The sequence below is a fragment of the Cherax quadricarinatus genome, chromosome 18 (genome assembly GCF_038502225.1).
Source record: "Cherax quadricarinatus isolate ZL_2023a chromosome 18, ASM3850222v1, whole genome shotgun sequence".
Lineage (NCBI taxonomy): Eukaryota > Metazoa > Arthropoda > Malacostraca > Decapoda > Parastacidae > Cherax > Cherax quadricarinatus.
In genome coordinates, this window is record NC_091309.1 from 30285417 (window position 1) to 30313099 (window position 27683).

The 27683-nt window shown below is 37.8% G+C and overlaps 1 protein-coding gene across 2 annotated transcripts in view; it reads right to left on the reverse strand.

Annotated features, from left to right (window-relative positions):
• Positions 1 to 27683, reverse strand: part of Klp98A (kinesin-like protein 98A) — a 185477-nt gene that overhangs the window by 157392 nt on the left and 402 nt on the right. For both annotated transcript variants that reach the window (XM_070086369.1, XM_070086368.1), the window contains exons 2-4: positions 19247 to 19316; positions 6779 to 6883; positions 1354 to 1476 (exon numbers count right to left, since the gene is read on the reverse strand). In XM_070086369.1, coding sequence (XP_069942470.1) covers positions 1354 to 1476; positions 6779 to 6883; positions 19247 to 19316 — 298 coding nt within the window. The remainder of the gene's footprint in view (positions 1 to 1353; positions 1477 to 6778; positions 6884 to 19246; positions 19317 to 27683) is intronic.

Consider the following 27683-nt stretch of genomic DNA (forward strand, 5'->3'; position numbering starts at 1 on the left):
CCTCGTTTAGCAATGTGATATTAGGAACGGAACTCTGTCATTAAGTGAGGAGAGGCTGTAATTGTATAAATCATATCAACCCACTTTTTTAAATGTTGGCCATTTCCCACCGAGGCATGGTGACCCAATAAGAAAGAAAAACCCCAAAAACAAGAAAAAACTTATCATCATTCAACACTTTCACCATCACTCATACTTTAATCACTGTCTTTGCAGAGGTGCCCAGATAAGACAATTTAGACATCCCTCCAAACTGCCAATATCCTAAACCCTTCCTTTAAAGTGCAGGCATTGTACTTCCCATTTCCAGGACTCAAGTCCAGCTAATCAATTTCCCTGAATCCCTTCACAAAATATTACCCTGCTCACACTCCAACAGTTCGTCAGGTCCCAAAACCCATTCATCTCCATTCACTCCTATCTAACATGCTCACGCACACTTGCTGGAAGTCAGCCCATTTGTGACCATATATTAGACCGGCCAGTTGGACGCACATTGGACGGTGATGTCATTTGTTTACTCTTGAACATCAACAAAAATCGAACATTTCCGCGACTGAGCTCAATTTCAAGGTATGTACTTCCTATTGTGAAACCAATCAAAATCATATCTATTTCTGTAATACATCTTCCATTCTATTAAAAGAGACCAAAAAAAACGAGAATACAACCATAAAAACAATACAAAAATACACGGTCGCTGTTTTCTCTCATTATGCACTGCATGCTGCAGGATTTATTTATATAGTGCACACTCACCACACAGACCTTTTCTCTTATATGTAGGCCCCAAATTTACTGGTCACAGCTTGTGAGTGAGCTGAGCTCATGGCGACCCACAGTGGTGTCAAAGCCACCTCATCTTTTATGGACAATGTACAGTGTACGTTATTTACACAATGAGTAGCATTTCTTCAATTCGTTGGTAACCATGGCTAAGGCTAAAAGTAAGAAGGTTATAACAATAAATGGAGAAAAAGAAATTGGAATGACTTATGCAACAAGTGCCACCAAACAGTAGTGGCAGGTTGGTGTGGCGACCGCAGAAATTTGAAATAATCCTAGCCAAAATTAGTGCCAGATTACTGATGGAACCAGATTACTGATTGCTGGATTAGTGATGGCCAATCTGTATACATGTCTTAATTCTACTTTCAACATCTTTTCAATGAAAAAAAATGCATTGAATAGCAAAATGAGCAAAATGACTCACTGTAAATTGTATATCAAAAAGTTTACTATGCCAAAGAACTTATTATAAGATACTGCATATTTAGCATATTACAGAAAAACCAACAACATTTAATGATGTTTCAGTATATACTACACAAGTTTAATAAACAATAAACAGACCTGAGATCCCATCATTGTGAAGGTCTTGCCACTTCCTGTTTGTCCATAGGCAAAGACACAAGCGTTATAGCCTTGCAGAGCATTGGATACAACATCTGTACCCAAGTCTTCGTAGATTTGCTCCTAAAATTTAGAAAAATTCATAAAACACCTGAAGCACATGAAACAAGAATCTTGCTAAACATGCTCTAATTAGGGAAAACAACTTGTTCAAATCATCAGCTGCATCTGCTGATACCCAACTGATTTTCTTATACAGTGGACCCTCAACCAGCGATGGCATCGATTAACGATAAATCTGACTCGCAATACATTTTAACGCAAAAATTTTGCCTCGCCTAGCGCTTAAAACCCTGACCAACGCTATTCGTTCCGTTCGAGACGAGTCCACTTTGGCCTGAGCGTGCCTCACTTGTCCCATGGGTACCAAGCAGGACGTACATTACTCAGGAGGAAAAGGCACTCCCAGGACATATGCCTATGAAAGACAGGCTTACTCTGTTGATGTGTGCCAATGCTAGTGGTGATTGCAAAGTGAAGCCTTTATTGGTGTATCACTCTGAAACTCTCAGAGTGTTCAGGAAAAACAATGTTGTCAAGGATAATTTGTGTGTGCTGTGGAGGGCAAACAGTAAGGCATGGGTCACTAGGGACTTTTTCTATGACTGGTTGCACCATGCATTTTCCCCCAATGTGAAAAATTACCTAATTAAAAAGAAATTAGACCTTAAGTGCCTCCTGGTATTAGACAATGCTCCTGGTCATCCTTCAGACTTGGCAGAGCAACTTTCTAGGGACATGAGCTTCATCAAGGTGAAGTTTTTGCCTCCTAATACCACTCCTCTCCTGCAGCCCATGGACCAGCAGGTCATTTCCAACTTCAAGAAACTGTACACAAAAGCTATGTTTAAAAGGTGCTTTGTAGTGACCTCAGAAACTCAACTGACTCTAAGAGAGTTTTGGAAAGATCACTTTACCATCCTCAATTGTGTAAACATTATAGGTAAGGCTTGGGAGGAAGTGACTAAGAGGACCTTAAACTCTGCTTGGAAAAAACTGTGGCCAGAATGTGTAGACAAAAGTGATTTCGAACGGTTTGAGGCTATGAGAATCCTATGCCAGTTGAGGAATCCATTGTGGCATTGGGGAAGTCCTTGGGGTTGGAGGTTAGTGGGGAGGAAGTGGAAGAGTTGGTGGTGGAGGACAATGAAGAACTAACCAATGATGAGCTGCTAGATCATCTTGAATAGCAAGAGGGCAGACCTGAGGAAACTGCTTCGGAGAAGGGGATAGAGAAATTAAAGAAGTTGCCTACTTCTAAGATTAAGGAAATGTGTGCAAAGTGGCTTGAAGTGCAAACCTTTTTTGATGAAAATCACCCTGACACAGCTACTGCAAGCCGTGTTGGCAACCTGTACACTGACAATGTTGTGAACCACTTTAGGAAAGTCATAAAGGAACGAGAGGTACAGGTATCTATGGACAGATATGTTGTGCGACAGAAGTCCAGTGACTCTGAAGCTGGTCCTAGTGACATTAAAAGAACAAGGGAACTAACCCCAGAAAAAGACTTGCTACCTCAAGTGCTAATGGAAGGGGATTCCCCTTCTAAACACTAAGAAGATCAATGCTCTCCCCTCCTCCCATCCCATCAATCATCACCAGATCTTCAATAAAAGTGTCATGTAACTGTGCATGTCTTCTTCAGTTTGTGTGTATTAAAATTAATATTTCATGTTGTAAATTTTTTTTTTTCAATACTTTGGGGTGTCTTGCACGGATTAATTTGATTTCCATTATTTCTTATGGGGAAAATTAACTTGACTAACGATTATTTCGATTAACGATGAGCTCTCAGGAACAGATTAATATCGCTGGTTGAGGGTCCACTGTATTTTTTTTAAATTTCCATTCCAGGAATCCTGTGCACACTTTTTAATATTGTAGAGAGAATTCATATTTTGAAGTGCCCCATGTTTGTTGTATATAAAAACTCTAATAAAAAACATATTCTCTTACCCATCATGATTGATAAAAATTCTGCACAAAAAATTAAGGAGAGAAATAAAAAGTTTTGAGCACTTACTTGCTGAAGAGCAAACAAAACTGACTCAATCTACAGCTATTTTTCTGTTCAATTAATTCATTGGTTATACAGAACAGACATATCAGAAAGGATACAAATCAGTTGTAGATGAATGGTTCAGAGAACCGACACATTGATAAATTAGACACATGTGCAACTCTTGGGTATCTTTATTGAGGAAACGTTTCACCACACAGTGGCTTCATCAGTCCATACAAAGGAGAATCTTGAAGAACAGGAGGAGAATGAGGTAATCAGTCCCTCAACCTTGAGTCGATGTGGTCAGTCCATCAATCTTGAATAGAATACGGTATATGAGCGGAGAAGGAGCTTATAAACCGTAGGCAGGAGAGGTGCAGCAGTTGTAGATGGTGTCAATAAAGATACCCAAGAGTTGCACATGTGTCTAATTTATCATACAAATCAGTTCTCCACAGGTCCTTGCTGCACAAATACATTACTAACCCTGCTATTTGCCCCACACACAACACATCAAATGGTATTTTCAAAATTCATACAGAATTCTAATTTTAACCAAATGAATAAAGCAACTATGGGTACTGCATACAACAAACCTTTTTTGCTCAATATCTTAAACAGTTACCAAGTTTAATATTAACAGACAAATGGTGCACAGTGTGTAATGAAAACAGATCATCCATTAAACTCTAACATTTCCTTAAGTGAGCTAACAGCTTTTTTACTAACTGTAATAACACTCTGACCCCAACACCCATTCATTGTACTTAAATGCTAAGAAATTACAGTTGCACTTCGGTTGTCGACTGCATTATCTGTCGAACAAATCAGTTTTCGACTGACATGTTTGAGAAAAAATGTCCTGGGTTTCATGCATTCTCTTGGTTGTCAATGGACAAGTTTTCGCGTGTATGGAACGGGACAAAGCAGCTCAGGTCACGTGCTCACAGAATGCACACTGGACAATGGGTCGAGAGCACGGGTACGAGTCAGTATAGCCACTAACTCTCGTGCAGTAAACACCTCTTGATCTTTTGTTGTGCATCCTGTGAACTTTTTTAATTATTTTGTGGTTTTTGTGAAATTTTTTTGTTGTGAGAAAAGCCATCATGGGTCATCCAAAAAGGATAAAGAGATGAAAAAAAAAAAGTTGTAAAGAACACTGTTGACTTTTAAAAAAGAAGCTATCAGAAAGTATGAAGAAGATTGGTTCCCCATGGTTGATGTAGAAAAACTTTTTGGTAAATCAGCATCTACCATTAGCATGATATTGGGCCAAAGGGAAAAAATTAAAGCAGATACAGAGGATACTGTGTCCCTGGGAAGACCTATGTAGTAGTTAGTACATTATTAATATTTTTTTTTTTTAACAAGTCGGCCGTCTCCCACCGAGGCAGGGTGACCCAAAAAGAAAGAAAATCATTTGAGGTCTGGAATGGATTAATTCTATTTACATTATTCTTTATAGGAAAAATTGCTTTAGTTGTCATCAATTTTGCTTGTCAAATTGACATCTGGAACGAATTAAATTCGAAAACTAAGGTTCCACTGTACAATATTAAAAAACCACTGAGAATAAATAAACATTTTATTTAAAGCATTACTTTCAAAGACTTCTTTATATGAAAATGCTGAATTACTCACAAAAAATTGGTAACATAATTGTAAACAACTTGTGGAATAAACAGGCAAGTGCTCTAACAACTGTACGGTACTATGTTCCACAGTCAGCCCTCCTGGCCCTATATCACTCTTATTAACCCCTATCTCACCTATGGAATTTGTGCATGGGGCTCAACAACAATTAACCATCTCAGACCACTAATTACCCAACAAAAGGCTGCAGTCAGAATGATAACAAATTCCCACTACAAGCAGCACATTCCACCAATATTCAAAATACTAAACCTACTCACCATACAAAACATCCATACTTTTTACTGCACCTATTACATACATAGAACACTTAACTCTGATATTAACCCTCCCCTCAAACATCTCCTTGCCAACCTCAACAGAACACATGACCATAACACAAGGCACAGATCACTCTTTGATGTTCCTCGTGTCCATCTCACGCTATGCAAAAACTCAATGCACATAAAAGGCCCTAAAATCTGGAATTCATTACCTGTAAATATAAAAGAAACACTACCTGTTTATAAATTCAAGTCTCTTCTCAAAGATCACTTACTCACCCAAAACCAAATAAATACTGAATAACTGAACCTTATAAATTGTATATCTTAAATGTTTCTCACAATTATATCACATAAATGTTAAACCTAAGACCCAATCTAACTTTGTTATTTTTTAAATACACTACCTAACAGAATACTCCATTCTACTGAATGTACAGCAATGCATGCAACCATATGACCTGTCTTTGTAATACTCATTTGTGCTTTATTGTTATCTGTTTATAATAATGTTTTATCACTGATTACATCATTGCTTAGTTAATCTTAAGTTAATTTTAAGCCAGCCCGTAATGCTATGCATACAAGTGGCTTTGGCATGCTGCTCTTACCTGTATTTTTTTGTACCTCTGTATGTATGTTCAAATTATAAAATAAATAAATAAATAAATAAATAAATCCTATTAGCCCAGCAGTAGACTGGCTTCTCAGGGGTTTGAATCCTGGCCATTCCAAGAGTTAATCCTGGATGATTTTGTCCAAACAGTACATATTTTCACATGAACATTAATAGCACAAGAACAAGAGTTACACCTCAATACAAACACTCACAATTTAAGTATCCTTCAATGCTGATGCCCTATAGAATTCATGAGCAATCGAAGAGGAAGGATAATTTCCCTAACCCTTACTTATGTTCATCTGCCCCCAGTGACAAGGTCAACAATGATGTGGTTCAACTGGACCAAACTGGGTGCTCACCAGAGATGCCATGCCCAAATTCATTTTTTTTTTTGGGGGGGGATATTCTTTCTCATGAATGCCAATATTAACAAGATTGGAGTTATATTTGAGGAAATATGGCTGAAGAACATACATGTAGAAATATATTTTATTGATTTAGAGTACTGTATGCAAGCCTTATGATCAGTTTGCCTGAAATGAATTACATAATTAGCGGCTACTTCTGAGCCTTCAATTGTAACAAATTATAACTATTATAATAAGATCAAAATAAAAAAAAACAGTCAACTGAAATGCATAATTATTGCAACTTCTTTGTATGACTCACAAGAAATAATTTTTTTTTTAAACCCAATTTGAGCCTGCCCCATATGGTTTGAATTTTTTCAATTCTGTCATGGAACATTTATCATGGTATGCCTACAATATAAATGCTGCATGTACATATTTAAAAATACATAAAACTAGTACTAAGTACCTGTGGAGCAAAATGTCTATCAGAATCTCTGTGAGACCAATAGGAATAGTCAAACGTGAAGTCCTTAATACGCTCTCGATTCTCTCCACCCTCAATTGTATTTACCTGGAAAGAAATATCATATGTATAGAAAATGAATTAATAAAGAATTCTAACAGAAGTTATTTATTAAATGCATATGCAGCATTAGTTTCAGTCTACCTTAATATGGTTATTTCGAGGATTACAGTAGAGGTCTCAACTTACAGAGTTTAAAGTTATGAGGTTTAGTATTTACAACATGGGAATTTTAGAACCAATTAATTACTTACTTACAAACAGTGACTCACTCTTCCGACATTAGGACAACCATTTTTATTATTTTCTCAAATACGAATTATAATTATATTTTTCTGTATTAGTTTTTTGAAAATGCATTCAAACTTTGTTTATGCTCATTTTATGCATGCATACAGAACTCTTATTTGTTTGGTAGAGTCATTAAGAATTAAATACTACTGCATTCACCAAATGTTTACAGTGAAGTATATGTATATGTATAAGGTAAATAAGTTTTTGATGCATTTACAGATTTAGAAAATGCATACGATAGGGTGGAGAGGAGAGCAATGTAGCCGACGTTGCAGGTGTATGCAACTGGTGGTAGGTTACATAAAGTAATTACAAGTTTTTATGAAGACAATCAGGTAGTAAGTTACTAAATGCTGTAAAGAGGTTTTATGAGGATAGTGAGACTCAGGTTAGGGTGTGTAGGAGAGAGGGAGATTACTTCATAGTAAAAGTAGGTCTTAGACAGGGATGTGAAATGTCACCATGGTTGTTCAACATATTTATAGATGGAGTTGTAAAAGAAGCAAATGCTATGGTGTTGGGGAGTGGGATGGGTTTAAATTACAAGCCTGACCCATGGCCGGGCTCTGAGAGTAGTCAAACTCTCGAAGCTCTTCTTCTTCTTCAAAGGTATGGGTATCAAATACAAAATGGGAGTTGACACAGTTACTTTTTGCTGATGATACTGTGCTTTTGGAGGATTCTAAAGAGAAGTTACAAAAGTTAGTTGACGAATTTGGGAGGGCGGGTAAAGAAAGTTTATAGTGAACACAGATAAGGGTAAGGTGATGAGGGTATCAAACAAATTAGTTAAGAGAAAAATTAGATATCACATTGGAGGGAGGGAGTATGGAAGAAGTGAATGTGTTTAGATATTTGGGAGTAGATTTGTCAGCGGGTGGGTTTATGAACGACGAGGTTAACCATAGAACTGCTGAAGGAAAAAATGTGAGTCGTGCATTGAAGTATCTGTGGAGACAAAAATGTTACCCATGGAGGCAAGGAAGGGAATGTACAAGAGTATAGTGGTACAAACACTCTTACATGGGTGTGAAGCATGGGTTGTGAATACTGCAGCAAGGAGGAGGCTGGAGGCAGTGGAGATATCGTGTCTAAGGGCAATGTGTGATGTAAATATTATGCAGAGAATTCGTAGTGTGGAAATTAGGAGGAGGTATGGAGATACAAAAAGTATTATTCTGAGGCCTGAAGAGGGGTTGTTCAGGTGATTTGGTTATTTAGAGAGGATGGGGCAAAATAGAATGACTTGAAGGGTGTATAAATCTGTAGAGGGGAGGAGGGGTACGGGTCATCCTAGGAAAGGCTGGAGGGAGGGGGTAAAAAAGTGTGCAAGGAACCTGGACATGCAGCAGGAATGTGTAAGCATGTTAGAGAGGGGTGAATGGAGACGAATGATTTTTTGGGACCTGTTGGAGTGTTAGCAGGACTTGAGTCCTGGAGGTGGAAAACAGGAAGTACAATGCCTGCACTTTAAAGGAGGGGTTTGGGATACTGGCAGTTTGGAGGGATATCTAAACTGCCATATCTGAGCACCTCTGCAAAGACACTGATTATATGTGAGTGATGGTGAGAGTAATGAATGTGATGCAAGTTTTTTCCTTTCTTTTTGGAGTCACCCTACCTTGGTGGGAAACGGGCGACCTGTTAAAAAATAAAAATAAATATACAGCAGAACCCGGATTTTGTCCTCAATCTGTTCCAGGTCATTCTAAATCTGAAAGACGAAAATCGAAGCAATATTTCCCAAAAGAAATAATGTAAATAAAATTAATCTGTTCCAATAATATAAATAAAATTAATCCATGTGATGTTAAATGTTCCATCTCACGAGTGACGGAACATTTAACATCACACTTACCCTTAATGAAGATTCTTGTTGGGAATGGATGGTGAGGAGGGGAGAGGGAGGAGGAGCAGAGGTTATTGTTTTAAAGGGAAATCCCCCTCCATAAGGATTTCAGGTATCAAAGCCCTAGCCCTGGCAATGGACCCCTGTCGCACTAAAAATCTGTCCAGAGAGCTCTGTTTCTGGCGTCTCTTTAAGATTTGCCTAAAATGGGACAAGTATTGTCACTGAACATGTTGCAGATACAGCTTGTATCAGCTTGTTCAGGGTGATATTTTTCCACAAAAGTTTGCATCTCATTCCACATTGATCTCTTTTTCGTTAGCATATTTACCTTTTCGCAACATCAGCTTCCTTGATTTCTATTTACTTTGCCAGGATGAAACTGATTGTTGATTTGGACTTGCCATACATCCTGGCAAGCTCAGCCACATGTACGCCACTTTCGTATTTTTCTACAATCTTTTTCCTGAATTCTACCGTGTTTCTCACCTTCTTTACCAAAGGGCTGGCACTAAGAACTTTCTTTGGGCCCAAGGTGGCTTATTTCGCAGTTGCGCTCAATAAACAAACACAAAAAACAATGGATTATTACGAAATGAGACATGTACGCATGAGCGGTGGCATCCTGGGTGGGTGGATGCGTCTGATAAAGACGATTTCTGGGATGAGGTACGAAATCCAGAGCAAAATTTTGCCAAAAAAAGTGGTTGAAATCCGAATCGTAGGATATCCAGTGTGGACGAAATCTGGGGTTCCACTGTATATGTATACATATACATTTATATATGTCTGTATGTATGTATATGTACATACATATATTACACACCTACCATCCGACTTACGACCTTCTCGACGTATGACCATTCGACTTACAACCTTGTTTTCTATGCCAAATTTCTGGGAAATACACAACTGTTTGTGGTGTACACAGTGTTTATCCTAAACCTTACAGTATAAAATACAGTACTAACAGCATAAAAAGTAAAGTAAAAAATGAAAAACCAAAATAAAACAATAAAATAAAATCATTACAAAAATGTGATGTTGATATTCAGTAGTAAGGTTCGGCTTGCATCCATTTCGACTTACGACCGATTTCTCGGAGCCGAACTCGGTCGTAAGTCGGATGGTACCTGTAGATATATATATATATATATATATATATATATATATATATATATATATATATATATATATATATATATATATATATATATATATGTATATATGTATATATATATATATATATATATATATATATATATATATATATATATATATACATGTATATATATATACATATATATATATATATATATATATATATATATATATATATATATATATATATATATATATATATATATATATATATATATATATTTATTTATTTATTTATATATATATACGTATATATATATATATATATATATATATATATATATATATATATATATATATATATATATATATATATATATATATGCAATAAGATCACAGTAAACAGGTGATTTCAAAATATGCAAAACAACCACTCTGAAAGAATAGAGAAATTCCAAGCGCTTTCGTGACTACGAAATGATAATGTGAGTAGTCACGAAAGCGCTTGGAATTTCTCTATTCTTTCAGAGTGGTTGTTTTGCATATATATATATATATATATATATATATATATATATATATATATATATATATATATATATATATATATATATATATATATATATTTATATTTTAACACACTGGCCGTATCCCACCGAGGCGGGGTGGCCCAAAAGGAAAAATGAAAGTTTCTCCTTTTACATTTAGTAATATATACAGGAGAAGGGGTTACTAGCCCCTTGCTCCCGGCATTTTAGTTGCCTCTTACAACACGCATGGCTTACGGAGGAAGAATTCTAGTCCACTTCCCCATGGAGAATATATATATATATATATATATATATATATATATATATTTTTTTTTCAACAAGTCGGTTGTCTCCCACCGAGGCAGGGTGACCCAAAAAAGAAAGAAAATCCCCAAAAAGAAAATACTTTCATCATTCAACACTTTCACCACACTCACACATTATCACTGTTTTTGCAGAGGTGCTCAGAATACAACAGTTTAGAAGCATATACATATAAAGATACACAACATATCCCTCCAAACTGCCAACATCCCAAACCCCTCCTTTAAAGTGCAGGCATTGTACTTCCCATTTCCAGGACTCAAGTCCGACTATATGAAAATAACCGGTTTCCCTGAATCCCTTCACTAAATATTACCCAGCTCACACTCCAACAGATCGTCAGGTCCCAAGTACCATTCGTCTCCATTCACTCCTATCTAACACGCTCACGCACGCATGCTGGAAGTCTAAGCCCTTCGCCCACAAAACCTCCTTTACCCCCTCTCTCCAACCCTTTCGAGGACGACCCCTACCCCGCCTTCCTGCCCCTATAGGTTTATATGCTTTCCATGTCATTCTACTTTGATCCATTCTCTCTAAATGACCAAACCACCTCAACAACCCCTCTTCTGCCCTCTGACTATTACTTTTATTAACTCCACACCTTTTCCTAATTTCCACACTCCGAATTTTCTGCATAATATTTACACCACACATTGCCCTTAAACAGGACATCTCCACTGCCTCCAACCGTCTCCTCGCTGCTGCATTTACCACCCAAGCTTCACACCCATATAAGAGTGTTGGTACTACTATACTTTCATACATTCCCTTCTTTGCCTCCATAGATGAACGTTTTTTGAATCCACATATACCTCAATACACCACTCATCTTTTTTCCCTCATCAATTCTATGATTAACCTCATCCTCCATAAATCCATCCGCCGACACGTCAACTCCCAAGTATCTGAAAACATTCACTTCTTCCATACTCCTCCTCCCCAATTTGATATCCAGTTTTTCTTTATCTAAATCATTTGATACCCTCATCACCTTATTCTTTTCTACGTTCACCTTCAACTTTCTACCTTTACACACATTCCCTAACTCATCCACTAACCTTTGCAATTTTTCTTTAGAATCTCCCAAAAGCACAGTATCATCAGTAAAAAGAAACTGTGTCAATTCCCATTTTAAATTTGATTCCCCAAAATTTAATCCGACCCCTCTCCCGAACACCCTAGCATTTACTTCCTTTACAACCCCATCTATAAATATATTAAACAACCATGGTGACATTACCCATCCCTGTCTAAGACCTACTTTTACCGGGAAGTATTCTCCCTCTCTTCTACACACCCTAACCTGAGCCTCACTATCCTCATAAAAGCTCTTTACAGCATTTAGTAACTTACCACCTATTCCATATACTTGCAACATCTGCCACATTGCTCCTCTACCCACTCTATCATATGCCTTTTCTAAATCCATAAATGCAATAAAAACTTCCCTACCTTTACCTAAATACTGTTGACATATATGCTTCAATGTAAACACTTGATCTACACATCCCCTACCCACTCTGAAACCTCCTTGCTCATCCGCAATTCTACATTCTGTCTTACCTCTAATTCTTTCAATTATAACCCTACCGTATACTTTTCCTGGTATACTCAGTAAACTTATTCCTCTATAATTTTTACAATCTCTTTTGTCCCTTTTCCCTTTATATAAAGGGACTATACATGCTCTCCGCCAATCCCTAGGTACCTTCCCCTCTTTCATACATTTATTAAACAAAAGTACCAACCACTCCAACACTATATCCCCCCCTGCTTTAACATTTCTGTCATGATCCCATCAGTTCCAGCTGCTTTACCCCCTTTCATTCTACGTAATGCCTCACGTACCTCCACCACACTTACATTCTGCTCTTCTTCACTCCTAAAAGATGGTATACCTCCCTGGCCAGTGCATGAAATTACCGCCTCCCTTTCTTCCTCAACATTTAAAAGTTCCTCAAAATATTCTCGCCATCTACCTAATACCTCCCTCTCCCCATCTACTAACTCCCCTACTCTGTTTTTAACGGACAAATCCATACTTTCCCTAGTCCTGGAAATGGGAAGTACAATGCCTGCACTTTAAAGGAGGGGTTTGGGATATTGGCAGTTTGGAGGGATATGTTGTGTATCTTTATACGTATATGCTTCTAAACTGTTGTATTCTGAGCACCTCTGCAAAAGCAGTGATAATGTGTGTGTGGTGAAAGTGTTGAATGATGATGAAAGTATTTTCTTTTTGGGGATTTTCTTTCTTTTTTGGGTCACCCTGCCTCGGTGGGAGACGACCGACTTGTTGAAAAAAAAAAAAAAAAAAAAAATATATATATATATATATATATATATATATATATATATATATATATATATATATATATATATATATATATATATATATAAATATATATACACACACACACACACACATACATATACATATATACAGTGGACCCTCAGTTAACCCCTTCAGGGTTGAAGGCCCAAATCTGAAGTGGTGCCCCAGTGTCCAAGAATTTTCAAAAAAAAAATTTGTTATTTTTTCTTATGAAATGGTAGAGAATCTTTTTCTGAAGGTAATAAAACAAAAAGTACGAAATTTGATGGAAAATTGACGAAATTATGCTCTCGCAAATTTTGATGTGTCAGCGATATTTACGAATCGGCGATTTTGCCGACTTTGACTCCCATTTTAGGCCAATTACATTATCCCAGTCAACCAAATTCTTAGCTATTTCACTAGTATTACTTCTGTTCTATCGATTGAGCACAAGAAATCGCCAAGTCAACTGTTTCAACTACAAATTAAAGTGATCAGAAATTGTTAATTTGGCCAATTTAACACAAAGTTCAAAATATTCCAATTTCAAAATAGGGTCCAGAATAAACAATGTAGGTATTCCTGGAACTAAACTAACATTTCCTCTGTTCATTAGTTATGTTTTGAGGCTTTACAAATAAATTCCATTTTGATTTTTTATTCACATAATGAATTTTTATTCACACCAAAAAATAGAAGATTTACTGTTATGCAATACTGTAATAATTGTATAAATATCATCACCATATTTGTGAATGCATATCAGACCCACCAGCTGGCGTGTATTAGACGTGTGAGGTCGTTTGTTTACTCTTGAATATCGGCAAAAATTTAACATTTCTGCTACTTTGAGCTCAGTTTCAAGCCATTTCCAGTGCTAAAACCAATCAAAATCATCTCTATTTCTGTCATATGTCTTCCTTTCTATCAAATGAGACCAAGAAATCGCAAATAGAACTATAAAAAACATATGAAAAAACACTGCAAAGTCGCTGTTTTTATCGAAAAATCATGATTTCAGTTTCTTTCTCTCATTATACACAGCATGCTGCAGGATCTGTTTTATGTGGTGCACACATACCACATAGATGTATTCTCTCATATCTAGGCCCAAATGTACCACTCACAGTTTATCAGAGTGAGCTGAGCTCATGACGTAGATCTACGGTTTGGACCCTGAACGTAAAGCCGTAGATCTACGGGACGGACCCTCAAAGGGTTAATGATGCCATTGGATAGTGATAAGATCAGATACCAATTACGTTTTTGCGTCAAAATATTGGCTCGGCTAACGATAAAAAACTCAGTTAAGGACATTCATCCAGAACGTGTCCGCTCGGCCTGAGCCGTCCGGCCACTCCAGTGTGGCTAGTGTGCCATTGTTTACAAGCCACTGCGGATGATTCCACACGTACAGTGGAACCTCAAAAATCGAACTTAATCCGTTCCAGGAGCTAGTTCCAAATTCGAAAAGTCTGAAATTCGAAGCAATATTTCCCATAAGAAATAATGGAAATACAATTACAATTACAATAATGGAAATACAATTACAATTTACATTGCAGTTTAAAAACTGTAGTGTAAAGCACCCTTCTGGCAAGACAGTGATGGAGTGAATGATGGTGAAAGTTTTTCTTTTTCGGGCCACCCTGCCTTGGTGGGAATCGGCCAGTGTGATAATAATAAAAATAACAATTAATCCGTTCCAGAAACCCAAAAATATTCACACAAAAAATACATTTTTTAGAGATCGATTACAGTTTTACATACAACAAATACTATAGTTTTTAATTATATATAGTAATACATATAAAATAACATTTTTACTTACCTTTATTGAAGATTGGTGATGGCATCTGGAAGATAGGGAGGAGGAGAGAGGAAGTTGGGGTTAGTGTTTGGAAGGAGAATCCCCCTCCATGAGGACTTCAGGTAAAGCCCTCTCTGGGGTTACTTCCCTTTTCTGTCTTTTAATGCCACTAGGACCAGCTTGAGAGTCACTGGACCCTTCTCTCACAAAATAACTGTCCACAGTCCTCTGTTTCTGGCGCCTCTTTAACATTTCCCTAAAACGGGACATGGTTCTGTCATCGAACTTGTTGCAAAGATGGCTTGTTTCAGCTTGATCAGGGTGGTACTTCTGCACAAACATTTGGACATCATTCCACTTGGCACAAATCTCCTTAATCTTTGAAGAAGGCACCTTATCCACTCCCTATATTAACACCTTTCCCAACATCAGCTTCCTTGATTTGTTCTTTCTTTGACAGGATAGAACCGATGGTTGACTTGTTTTTCCCATACATCCTGGCAAGCTCAACAAGTCTCACACCACTCTCATACTTCTGTATTATTTCCTTCTTCACATCTATGGTGTTTCTCACTTTCTTTACCACAGGGGTACCACTAGCAAGTTTCTTTGGGCCCATGGCAGCTTATTTCACAGTCCCACAAGCACTAAACACAATGAAATAATCGTAAAATGAGTGAATGAGAGCGCAGGTTAGCGTTCACTCAAGCATAAACAAAGCTAGACTGCTCACGGCGCCTGCGCGGGGACGCAGACAGAGCAGGCAGCAGACAGGTCCCGTACCCGGCGGTCCGAAAATAGGGGCGCATTCGATAATAAGGACACAGTTTGTCCGAAAAAATGGTCCTATCTTCGAAATGTTCGATATGTGATACGTTCGATTTTTGAAGTTCCACTGTATATGAGATACATAAGATAAGATAAGATTTCGTTCGGATTTTTAACCCCGGAGGGTTAGCCACCCAGGATAACCCAAGAAAGTCAGTGCGTCATCGAGGACTGTCTAACTTATTTCCATTGGGGTCCTTAATCTTGTCCCCCAGGATGCGACCCACACCAGTCGACTAACACCCAGGTACCTATTTGCTGCTAGGTGAACAGGACAACAGGTGTAAGGAAACGTGTCGAAATGTTTCCTCCCACCGGGAATCGAACCCGGGCCCTCCGTGTGTGAAGCGGGAGCTTTAGCCACCAGGCCACCGGGCCATTTGTATAATTCCATTTTTTTAGTGCTTGTAACTGCTAAATAAGCCACCATGGGCCCAAAGAAAGCTAGAGCCAGCCAGCCCTGAGAGAGAGGGGAGAATGTGCCTTTTTCAGAGATTCTGCAATATGTACGATATTAAAGCAGCAGGAGTCTATAAAGGCTATAGCGGCAGCCAGCGATAAAGTGTAGGATTAACTGTAGCAAGTAAGTTAAGCGATTAATCGATAGAAAAAGGACAGCACGAACCTAACTCCTCCAATGTTGTTGGAGTTATGTAGGGCGACTGACAACACCGCCGTCTCTACTGCCTCTGCTGCCGCCTCCACCACCACTATGTACGGCTTATGCTCTCAGTGGCCCTTGTATGTATACCCAACAACAACAACACAGCAACACTCATGACATACTTAAATGATGTATTTTATTCATTCTAGAGTATATGTCATGTTTCTATGTTATTAGTATTGTTTATTATGTCATATTAGATGAATTGTGATAGATAAATAAGCCATAGAGCTGATATTAGTGTCATATTGAAGGACTGTCTTGTGTCTCCCAACACAATTCCAGTGGCTCTCATGCTGGTCCTAGTGGCATTAAAAAACAAAGGAGGGAAGTAACCCAGGATAAGGACTTGGTACCTGAAGTCTTTATGGAGTGGGATTCCCCTTCCAAACAATTGTAAACTCCTCCATCCTCTCCCCTCCTCCCGTCTTCCATACATCACCATGTCTTCAATAAAGATAAGTGTGATGTTATTATTGTTTTATTCATCATGTATCATTGTTTTTCTGCGTAGGGAAATGTTTATTTCATGTAAAAAATTTATTTTGTTTAATACTTTTGGATGTCTGAAATGGAACTGGATTTCCATTATTTCTTAAGGGGAAAATTAATTTAGATAACAATAAAAATCGGTTAAGGACAAGCTCTCTGAAATGGATTAATATCATTAACTGAGGGTCCAATGTATAGCTTTAATGTCCTTATATACATATGCATAATGATTTTTGTCCTTTTAGCCTTAAGTAACATTTAAGCTTGCCCAATATGTTTTGCATAACTAGGGGCTTTCCATATGCAATATTAAATGTCATCTATTTTTTGGCATAAACTATATATCCCACTAAGGTAGCATGACCCAAGAAAGTTAATACATTTACTATTATTCATTCAACAGCTGTTTTGCCAAAAGTTTGCAGGTATACCATTATTTAAACGACTCTCCAAACTGCAACATCAGCACCCCTCCTTCAAAGTGCATGCACTGTACCTCTCAACTCCATAAGCATGTTTGGAGGACTCACCAGCTTTTTAGAGATAGTGTAAGCTTTTCATTTTACAAGATAATCACATCCAAAAGTCACTTCGTTTCACAGTAATTCCTCTGGTCAGCCAAGGTAATTTATTACTATACAAGACAACCGTAAACATGTGTAATAGTTTTAATAGACTACTGTAACTTATTTACTGCACTTTATGATTAAGCGAGTTGTTAAATGATAGGCAACACCAGCAACTCTGCTGGTTATATTAATTAATCATATGGATGCAAATGGCAGACTGTTGACAATAATAAAGACAAGATGCAAGACAAGCTTCAATTTAGACTGTTTCATTTTCTAGAAGTTTACCAATAGAACTTGATGAAAAATTTAACAAAGCTAAAAGCTTGATCTGCAACATGTGTTGTTAATTAATCATACAGACAATTTATAATTGTATTTGCTATAGCAATCATTAAACATTTGTAAACACTTTATAGAAATTTTTGTATATCACTGCTTGATCTTCGACACGATATGTAAGTTTAGGGCAACCAAGCATTAATGGAAACCGTTGAACATATCACCCAACTCTACTGAAAAATATATTTAATCTCATACCTACAATACACTTGAATTACCTGTTATTCACAAATAACTCGCACACAGTAGGAAACCTTTGACGACGTTAACTAGTATGGGTAGTTAATGGTCCAAGTTAGACCAAAATGTAAATATGAGTGTCATTCTTCTATGTACAGGTTATTTGTGAATTGTACCAGACATGGTACTGTGCCTTTTTATTTTTGAAATACCTATTATATGGGAAAACTTGGAGAGAAAGTAACAAACTGAATAACCCGCTCACTAATGTGCACACTAACAGCACTTTTCAGAGCAGGTGAAATTGCTGACCTAGAAAATGTACAGAGAACCTTCACAGTACACACAACTGTGATAGAACACCTAAATTACTGGGAACACTTGAAGTTAATCAACCTGTACTCCCTAGAAAGCAGGCGGGAGAGATACACGATTATATTCACTTGGAAAATCCTAGAGGGATTAGTATCAAACTTGCACATGAAAATCACTCCCAATGAAAGCAAAAGACTCGGCAGACGATGCAACATCCCCGCAATGAAAAGCGGGATGCCACTAGCACGATAAGAGACAACACAATAAGTGTCAGGGGCCCAACACTGTTCAATTGCCTTCCAGCATACGTAAGGGGGATTGTCAATAGACCCCTGGCTGTCTTCAAGAAGGCACTGGACAGGCATGTAAAGTCAGTACCTGACCAGCCGGGCTGTGGTTCGTACGTTGGGTTGCATGCGGCCAACAGCAACAGTCTGGTTGATCAGACCCTGAGCGACCATGAGGCCTGGTCACAGACCGGGCTGCAGGGGCGTTGACCCCCAAAACCCTCTCCAGGTATACTCCAGGTATGTATAAACAAAGCAGTTACAGCACAGACTTAATGATAATCTACAGTATAATAATAATCTTATTCATCTGAAGTCATTTATTATGAGAGAGTTCATAATATATAACATTTAATCTAATATAATATTTAAAATATTATAAATTTATACTGTACACCCAGTATATATATGATATCAATATTATATATTCATAAAGAGCCCTAAACCCATAATGGTCTTTCAACAAAAACTTATTATGTAAATGATTACAGTACTTTAATACATACCTTATGATTAATAAGTCTTGTTTTCTTGTCTTCAACTTCTACAATACATGAAGAGTTCAAGTCAATTTCCCTGCAAATATAAAAGCTTTATTAAAATTATATTCATGGCTTTTTGTCTACTGCCCCTACAAAATAAAATAAAACTGACCTCGAACCACAGGAAAATTCAGAAGGTTTCTTCTAATTGTGTATTTTTTTTTCTCCTACCAATCCCCATATGTTATATATGTGAACTTTATTTGAAAACAAAATACATTATAAAGATACAATAGGAAGGAGAACAACATGCATGACATCACAAGATTTCTGGAAGTAACAAATTATCAGTGAAAAACACACAGACCCCTACCTATTAAATTATGAATAGTTACAGTACCTTTGACCTGGTTGTACAATCAGCAGAAAAGCATGGCTTAAGACAATGCTACAGGGATAAAGAAATTCAAAATGATCACAGGTATATCACATGTTTCAGTTATTCAAAATATAAATGAACAAATATTAGCAGCTGCTAAAAGCCCTTTAAAGATGTCCAATTAAACCATGAATTCCTACACAGTTATTACATTTAAACTTTTAATCAACCTGCTGATTGGCAAGAGAAGTAGAATAACATTAAAAATTGAAAATGACCATACAGTATATACTTGCTTTGTGGATAGAGGAAAGACTGACTCTTATATAAGGCCTATGGTGTAACAATTACTGCTCACATATCTTGGCAGAATGCCCTAACAACTCAACCCTCTTGAAGATTACATCTCATAAAAATTTCCTTCTAACTTTGCATTAGCCAAATCTTCAATATACAGTGGTACCTTGGGATATGAACAGTTCAAAATCAAAATGCGAACAATTATGTAAGTGCTTTTGTAAGTGTATTTTTGAGGGTCTGAAACGGATTAATCTAATTTACATTATTCCTTATAGGAGCAAATTTGTTCGGTATCAGCACTCGAACAGCCTTCTGGAACGAATTAAGTTCCTATCCCAAGGTACCATTGTACACAGTATTTTACACTCATACCATCTAACACCCCAATTTTCCTTTAACTCTCAGCTATATGCACAGAATCCCCAGTGTTATATAAGTAAATCTTATAGCTGCTGTCTAAAAGATGTACCTAGGTGTCTTAAATCTGTTGGTTGAAGGACCCCCAACTGAAGTAAGCCAGACTGCTTTACTTGTTTCAGGTATTATTGGTTAATATTCCTCTTGTATTAATAATCCAAAGTCTTTCTTCATCTTAAATTTCATTTATGCATTCACTGTCCCTTTTCTCCTAACAACCCCATAATGCCCTGGTATGGTATGTCCTACTGTAACCCCCACTGTGGTACATATGCTACATAACTAATCAATTAACTATTAGTATACAAGTTAAAACCAAATTTGTGAAAATGAGCCAGGTAAGTCAAATTAGTGATCCACTTATATCAAGCAGAAGCTACTGATTATTTAATAATATATTCTATGGAAAATGCTGCAGTAAATCTATAAGGTCATGCAGCACAACATGAAAAAGATGAAAGAAATGGCACAGAGGAGGGAAAGGTGGAGGAGAAGAAAGGGCATCAGCATAAAGAAAGGGAAGGTATGGGGAAGTTGCAGTTGATGTAAAAACTGGAGTCTGTTAAAAAATCTTAACGAATTTGCATTAAAGGTGGGAGTATCAGAGTGGCTTTGGACACCCTAATGTCAGGGAATTAAAGGAGGTATCAGTGGAAAATTTTAACATAATTTTCCTAAATGTAGAACATACATATGAATATAATAAATGAGTATTAAAATGTAATGCTATTTGGACCCTTCGAGAAATTTTAAGTGAAGGGGGATGCAGAGCAGCCAGGGGAGTGACGCCGCTGAGACACCATAATGAATTTGATGTGTGAACACTGGTCTGAACTGTGCAATGTTATCAAGAATTCTCGAAGGTCAATAAGTGTATATCAGACTCAATCCATAATTCAGAAACTATTGACACATTCCCACTGAAGAATTGGGATAGTGTGGAAAACCCTTACAATTTGGCAACAAGGACGGAAAAATGAGAACACCAATTCTCTCAGGAGCACACCTTAGCTAAGTGATGGTTACCCATAATGTACAGTAGCTTTGCACTGGCCATTGTAAATTCTAGCTGTAGTGGTAGTGTGAAAGTGTGTTTCCAAAAAATAATAATTATGATCCAGTAATTAAATGGTGAGTACTCAGTAAATAATATGTATATATTTTTTGTAAAACATTGTATACTCAACAGATCCTTTCCCCTTTCTTTTCAAGTTACAAACCATCATACAGTCTACTCAATATCTTGTAATTTACAAACATTATTGGTATCAATTTTATGCTGTAATTTGATAGGCCCAACTTTGTTTGTGGGTGGGAAAGAGTGGGTCTCAGAGGAAAGACATGGTGCAGCCTAGTGTCTCGAAAATCCCACCTGGCTCTGAGGTACAACTAACATTGATAAGTACAATAAATTGTTGCTTAGTTGTGCTGTCTTGCAGAATAAATTGAGCTGCAAGACTACAGAGTGGTTGTCTCAAAAATACTACAAAGGTTATTTTTCTCTGGAGGAAATAAGATTAGGTTCACAAAAATTAATTGTTCAATTACTACAGACAAGCCGACCAAATAATTCTAAGAATGTGGCACATGATGATTCTGATGTATCCATCAGGTTTTACACATGGAAAAAATCTCCTAATGTTAATAATCATTATAATTCATCCCAAAAAAGGGTTACATAGGCACATATCAAGTGGCAGGAACCAAAAATAAAGGTTCTCCACATCAAATTAAGAGGAATAAGTACCTTAATGGGAGTGGCCTAGTTTATAATGGGCAAGCCAAGCAAAGAAGGGATTGCCTTTTTTGTAAGGGTATGTAAAAATTGCAGCTAATGTTAACGAGGATGGCATAGCTGAAGTGGCCTTGCCCATGGTGAATGTAAAAATTCAGGATAAAAGGTGTAAATAAAAAATGCAACTGCTCCTGCCCCCAACATCTTGCCCCTGGGGGATTTCAACTTTAGGCACCTAAATTGAAAAAATATAGCAAATAATGTTGTTGTAGTGATAACACCAGGAGGCAGCTCTGACAAGAACTCACACACACACGAGCTTTTAACCCTTTCAGGGTCCGTCCCGTAGATCTACGGCTTTACGTTCAGGGTCCAAACCGTAGATCTACGTCATGAGCTCAGCTCACTCTGATAAACTGTGAGTGGTAAATTTGGGCCTAGATATGAGAGAATACATCTATGTGGTATGTGTGCACCACATAAAACAAATCCTGCAGCACACTGTGTATAATGAGGAAAAAAACTGAGACCGTGATTTTCGATTAAAACAGCGACTTTGCAGTGTTTTTTTGTATGTTTTTTATAGTTGTATTTGTGATTTCTTGGTCTCATTTGATAGAATGGAAGACATATTACAGAAATAGGGATAATTTTGATTGGTTTTAGCACTGGAAATGGCTTGAAACTGAGCTCCAAGTGGCGGAAATGTTAAATTTTTGCCGATGTTCAAGAGTAAACAAACGACCTCACACGTCTAATAAACGCCAGCAGGTGGGTCTAATATACATTCATAAATGTGGTGATGATATTTATACAATTATTACAATATTGCATAACAGTAAATCTTCTATTTTTTGGTGTGAATAAAAATTCATTATGTGAATAAAAAATCAAAATGGAATTTATTTGTAAAGCCTCAAAACGTAACTAATGAACAGAGGAAATGTTAGTTTAGTGCCAGGAATACCTACATTGTTTATTCTGGATCCTATTTTGAAATTGGAATATTTTGAACTTTGTGTTAAATTGGCCAAATTACCAATTTCTGGTCACTTTATTTTGTAGTTGAAACAGTTGACTTGGCGATTTCTTGTGCTCAATCGATAGAATAGATGTAATCCTAGTGAAATAGCTAAGAATTTGGTCGACTGGAATAATGCAATTGGCCTAAAATGGGAGTCAAAGTCGGCAAAATCGCCGATTCGTAAATATCGCTGACACATCAAAATTCACGAGAGCATAATTTCGTCAATTTCCCATCAAATTTCGTACTTTTTGTTTTATTACATTCACAAAAAGATTCTCTACCATTTCATAAGAAAAAAATAATTTTTTTTTTTTTTTTTTTAAATTCTTGGACACGGGCACCACTTCAGATTTTGGCCTTGGACCCTGAAAGGGTTAAATCTCTGCACAAAATTCAACTTAAACCAACAAATTGCCAGACATAATGAGGGCAAATTCCTAGGCCTATACCTCGACAACAACCTGAATTTCAGCACCCATATCCAACACACAACAAAAAAAGTATCCAAAACAGTTGGGATCCTCTCCGAGATACGATACTACGTGCCGCAAAATGCCCTTCTCACACTATACTATTCACTCATTTATCCATACCTCACCTATGCTATTTGTGCTTGGGGATCAACTGCAGCAACACACCTACAGCCAATAATAACCCAACAAAAAGCCGCAGTAAGAATAATCACTAAATCCCATCCCCAGCAACACCCCCCCCCCACTCTTCGTAGATCTAAACTTACTCCCTGTTCAGAACATCCACACTTACTACTGTGCAATCTACATCTACAGGACCTTAAATTCCAATATTAACCTTGAACTAAAACGCTTTCTTGATAGTTGCGACAGGACCCACAGGCATAACACCAGACACAAACATCTCTACTACATTCCCCGTGTCCGACTAAACCTTCACAAAAATTCAATGTATGTCAAAGGCCCTAAAATCTGGAATACCCTACCTGAAAACTCTAGAACTGTCAACACATTCATCACCTTCAAAACTACCATTAGAAAAATCTTATCTCCCTGATACACCCCGTCAACTACATAAAAACCACCTAGTGGTTCACACTTACACTCACTCACTTACCCATTTGACTATATGCACAGAAATACGAATCTTATTCTTAAAATAATGATTCCTAACTAGTCATAAGTTTGCCTGTGATACTCCAATATAGAAACTATGTATTGTGTCAAAACAAAAGCATTCACATTGCTAAAATCACAAAATAGTATTCAGTCACTTAGTATTTAGTCAACTTACTCTATAATTTGTAATAATTTAGGGTTAAGAATTAATCTAAGTTTGCCCGAAATGCCTAGCCATGCTAGGTGTCCTAATGGCCCCTTCTGTAATTAGTATTTTATTACATGTAAACCACACAATAACCAAAATCTGTAAACCCAGCATTGTAATCCTTATAGAGAATAAGCTTGATTGACTGATTGATTGATTGATAATAGGGCCTACTAGACTGGAGAATACACTAGACCTCATCTTCACTAACAATGATGATCTGATATGAAATGTCACCATATCAAAAACAATATACTCAGATCACAACATAATCGAGGTTCAGCCATGTATGCGCGGAGCCCCAGACCGACAAAATGAGATCAGTCACGAGGGAGCCTTCAACAAATTCAACTTCAATAACAAGAACATAAAGTGGGACCAAGTAAACCAAGTCCTAAATGATATAAGCTGGGAAGACAGACTAAGCGACAAAGACCCCCAACTTATGCCTAGAACAGATTAACTCGGCACTCGATGTATGCTCAAGGCTTATTCCTTTAAGAAAAAGGAGGAGATGTAAAATAGAAAGAGACAGGCGCTCCCTTTACAGGCGATGGAAAATAATAACAGAGTGGATAAAAGAGGCCAATGTATCTGAAATGCATAGGAAGACAATGGTTAGAGAAATAGCAAACATCGAACTTAAGCTAAAGGAATCTTATAGGAGTCAGGAATCGCTGGAAGAACTAAAAGCCATAAATGAAATCGAAAGAAACCCAAAGTATTTCTTTTCTTATGCCAAATCAAATTTGAGAACAACATCCAGTATTGGGCCCCTACTTAAACAAGATGGGACCTACACAGATGACAGCAAGGAAATGAGTGAGCTACTCAAGTCCCAATATGACTCAGTTTTTAGCAAGTCACTAACCAGACTGAGTCGAAGATCTAAATTAATTTTTTATGAGAGAGCCACAGAATTTGGTTAACACAAGCCTATCCGATGTTATCCTGACGCCAAATGACTTCGAACAGGCGATAAATGACATGCCCATGCACTCTGCCCCAGGGCCAGACTCATGGAACTCCATGTTCATCAAGAACTGCACGTGCTTTTACCATCCTATGGAGAGGGAGCATGGACACGGGGGTCATCCCACAATTACTAAAACCAACAGACATAGCCCCACTCCACAAAGGGGGCAGTAAAGCAATATCAAAGAACTACAAGCCGATAGCACTAACATCCCATATCATAAAAATCTTTGAAAGGGTCCTAAGAAGCAAGATCGCCACCCATCTAGATACCCATCAATTACACAACCCAGGGCAACATGGGTTTAGAACAGGTCGCTCCTGTCTGTCTCAACTATTGGATCACTACGACAAGGTCCTAAATGCACTAGAAGATAAAAAGAATGCAGATGTAATATATACAGACTTTGCAAAAGCCTTCGGCAAGTGTGACCATGGCGTAATAGCGCACAAAATGAGTGCTAAAGGAATAACAGGAAAAGTCGGTCGATGGATCTATAATTTCCTCACTAACAGAACACAGAGAGTAGTCGTCAACAGAGTAAAGTCCGAGGCAGCTACAGTGAAAAGCTCTGTTCCACAAGGCACAGTACTCGCTCCCATCTTGTTCCTCATCCTCATATCCGACATAGACAAGGATGTCAGCCACAGCACCGTGTCTTCCTTTGCAGATGACACCCGAATCTGCATGACAGTGTCTTCCATTGCAGACACTGCAAGGCTCCAGGCGGACATCAACCGAATCTTTCAGTGGGCTGCAGAAAACAACATGAAGTTCAACGATGAGAAATTTCAATTACTCAGATATGGTAAACACGAGGAAATTAAATCTTCATTAGAGTACAAAACAAATTCTGGCCACAAAATAGAGCGAAACACCAACGTCAAAGACCTGGGAGTGATCATGTCGGAGGATCTCACCTTCAAGGACCATAACATTGTATCAATCGCATCTGCTAGAAAAATGACAGGATGGATAATGAGAACCTTCAAAACTAGGGAGGCCAAGCCCATGATGACACTCTTCACTTCACTTGTTCTATCTAGGCTGGAATATTGCTGCACACTAACAGCACCTTTCAAGGCAGGTGAAATTGCTGACCTAGAAAATGTACAGAGAACCTTCACGGCGCGCATAACGGAGATAAAACACCTCAATTACTGGGAGCGCTTGAGGTTCCTGAACCTGTATTCCCTGGAATGCAGGCGGGAGAGATACACGATTATATACACCTGGAAAATCCTAGAGGGACTAGTACCGAACTTGCACACGAAAATCACTCACTACGAAAGCAAAAGACTTGGCAGACGATGCAACATCCCCCCAATGAAAAGCAGGGGTGTCACTAGCACGTTAAGAGACCATACAATAAGTGTCAGGGGCCCGAGACTGTTCAACTGCCTCCCAGCATACATAAGGGGGATTACCAACAGACCCCTGGCAGTCTTCAAGCTGGCACTGGACAAGCACCTAAAGTCGGTTCCTGACCAGCCGGGCTGTGGCTCGTATGTTTGCGTGCAGTCAGCAGCATCAGCCTGGTTGATCAGGCTCTGATCCACCAGGAGGCCTGGTCACAGACCGGGCCGCGGGGGCGTTGACCCCCGGAACTCTCTCCAGGTAAACTCCAGGTAATGAGTCTTTCAACAGATGTTGGTCAGTCAGTACAACGTGACAATTCAAGCAGTGGTACTGCATACCTAAACTTAGGTTAAGCTGAGCTGATTTGACCTAATGTATTAAACTTAGGCTAACCTTAATGTGTCTTTGAATTACCACATTACCTCTTGTTTATGTCAATGTCTACTTCCTGTGAATATTAATGACAAGTGGTGTGCTCTCCACTTATAAACTGGCGGTGTGAACCAGTATAACTGGAAGCATGTCAGGCTGACAAAGTCCCATTAAACTTTTATTATATATTTCATTTATGAGACATCATCCATTCATTGGGATTATACAGTAATACAGTTTTTATGAATGAGGAAATATCCTTGCCATATAAGCCAAAGAAAGTTTTTAACCTACATCAACATATTGTGCCAGAGAATCACCCTATCCTTGTCACACTGGGAAATTATTATTACAGTCAAGACTTAAGTGCTAACACCTGGGGAATAAGAGCTATCAGGTTTGATCCAAGGAAGGGATTAATTCTAATTCCCTGGATCAAGAGCCCTTCACCAGTATCACAATACCTTCCCCTAAGGATCTCATTACTTATGGGTGACCCAGGTTCAGGGGAACCTTGTTTAAATACTTCAACAACACAAGACTCCCCAAGTGAAGCTTGGTCTGAAAGCATTACCACCTTAAGCTTAAAATTAAGAA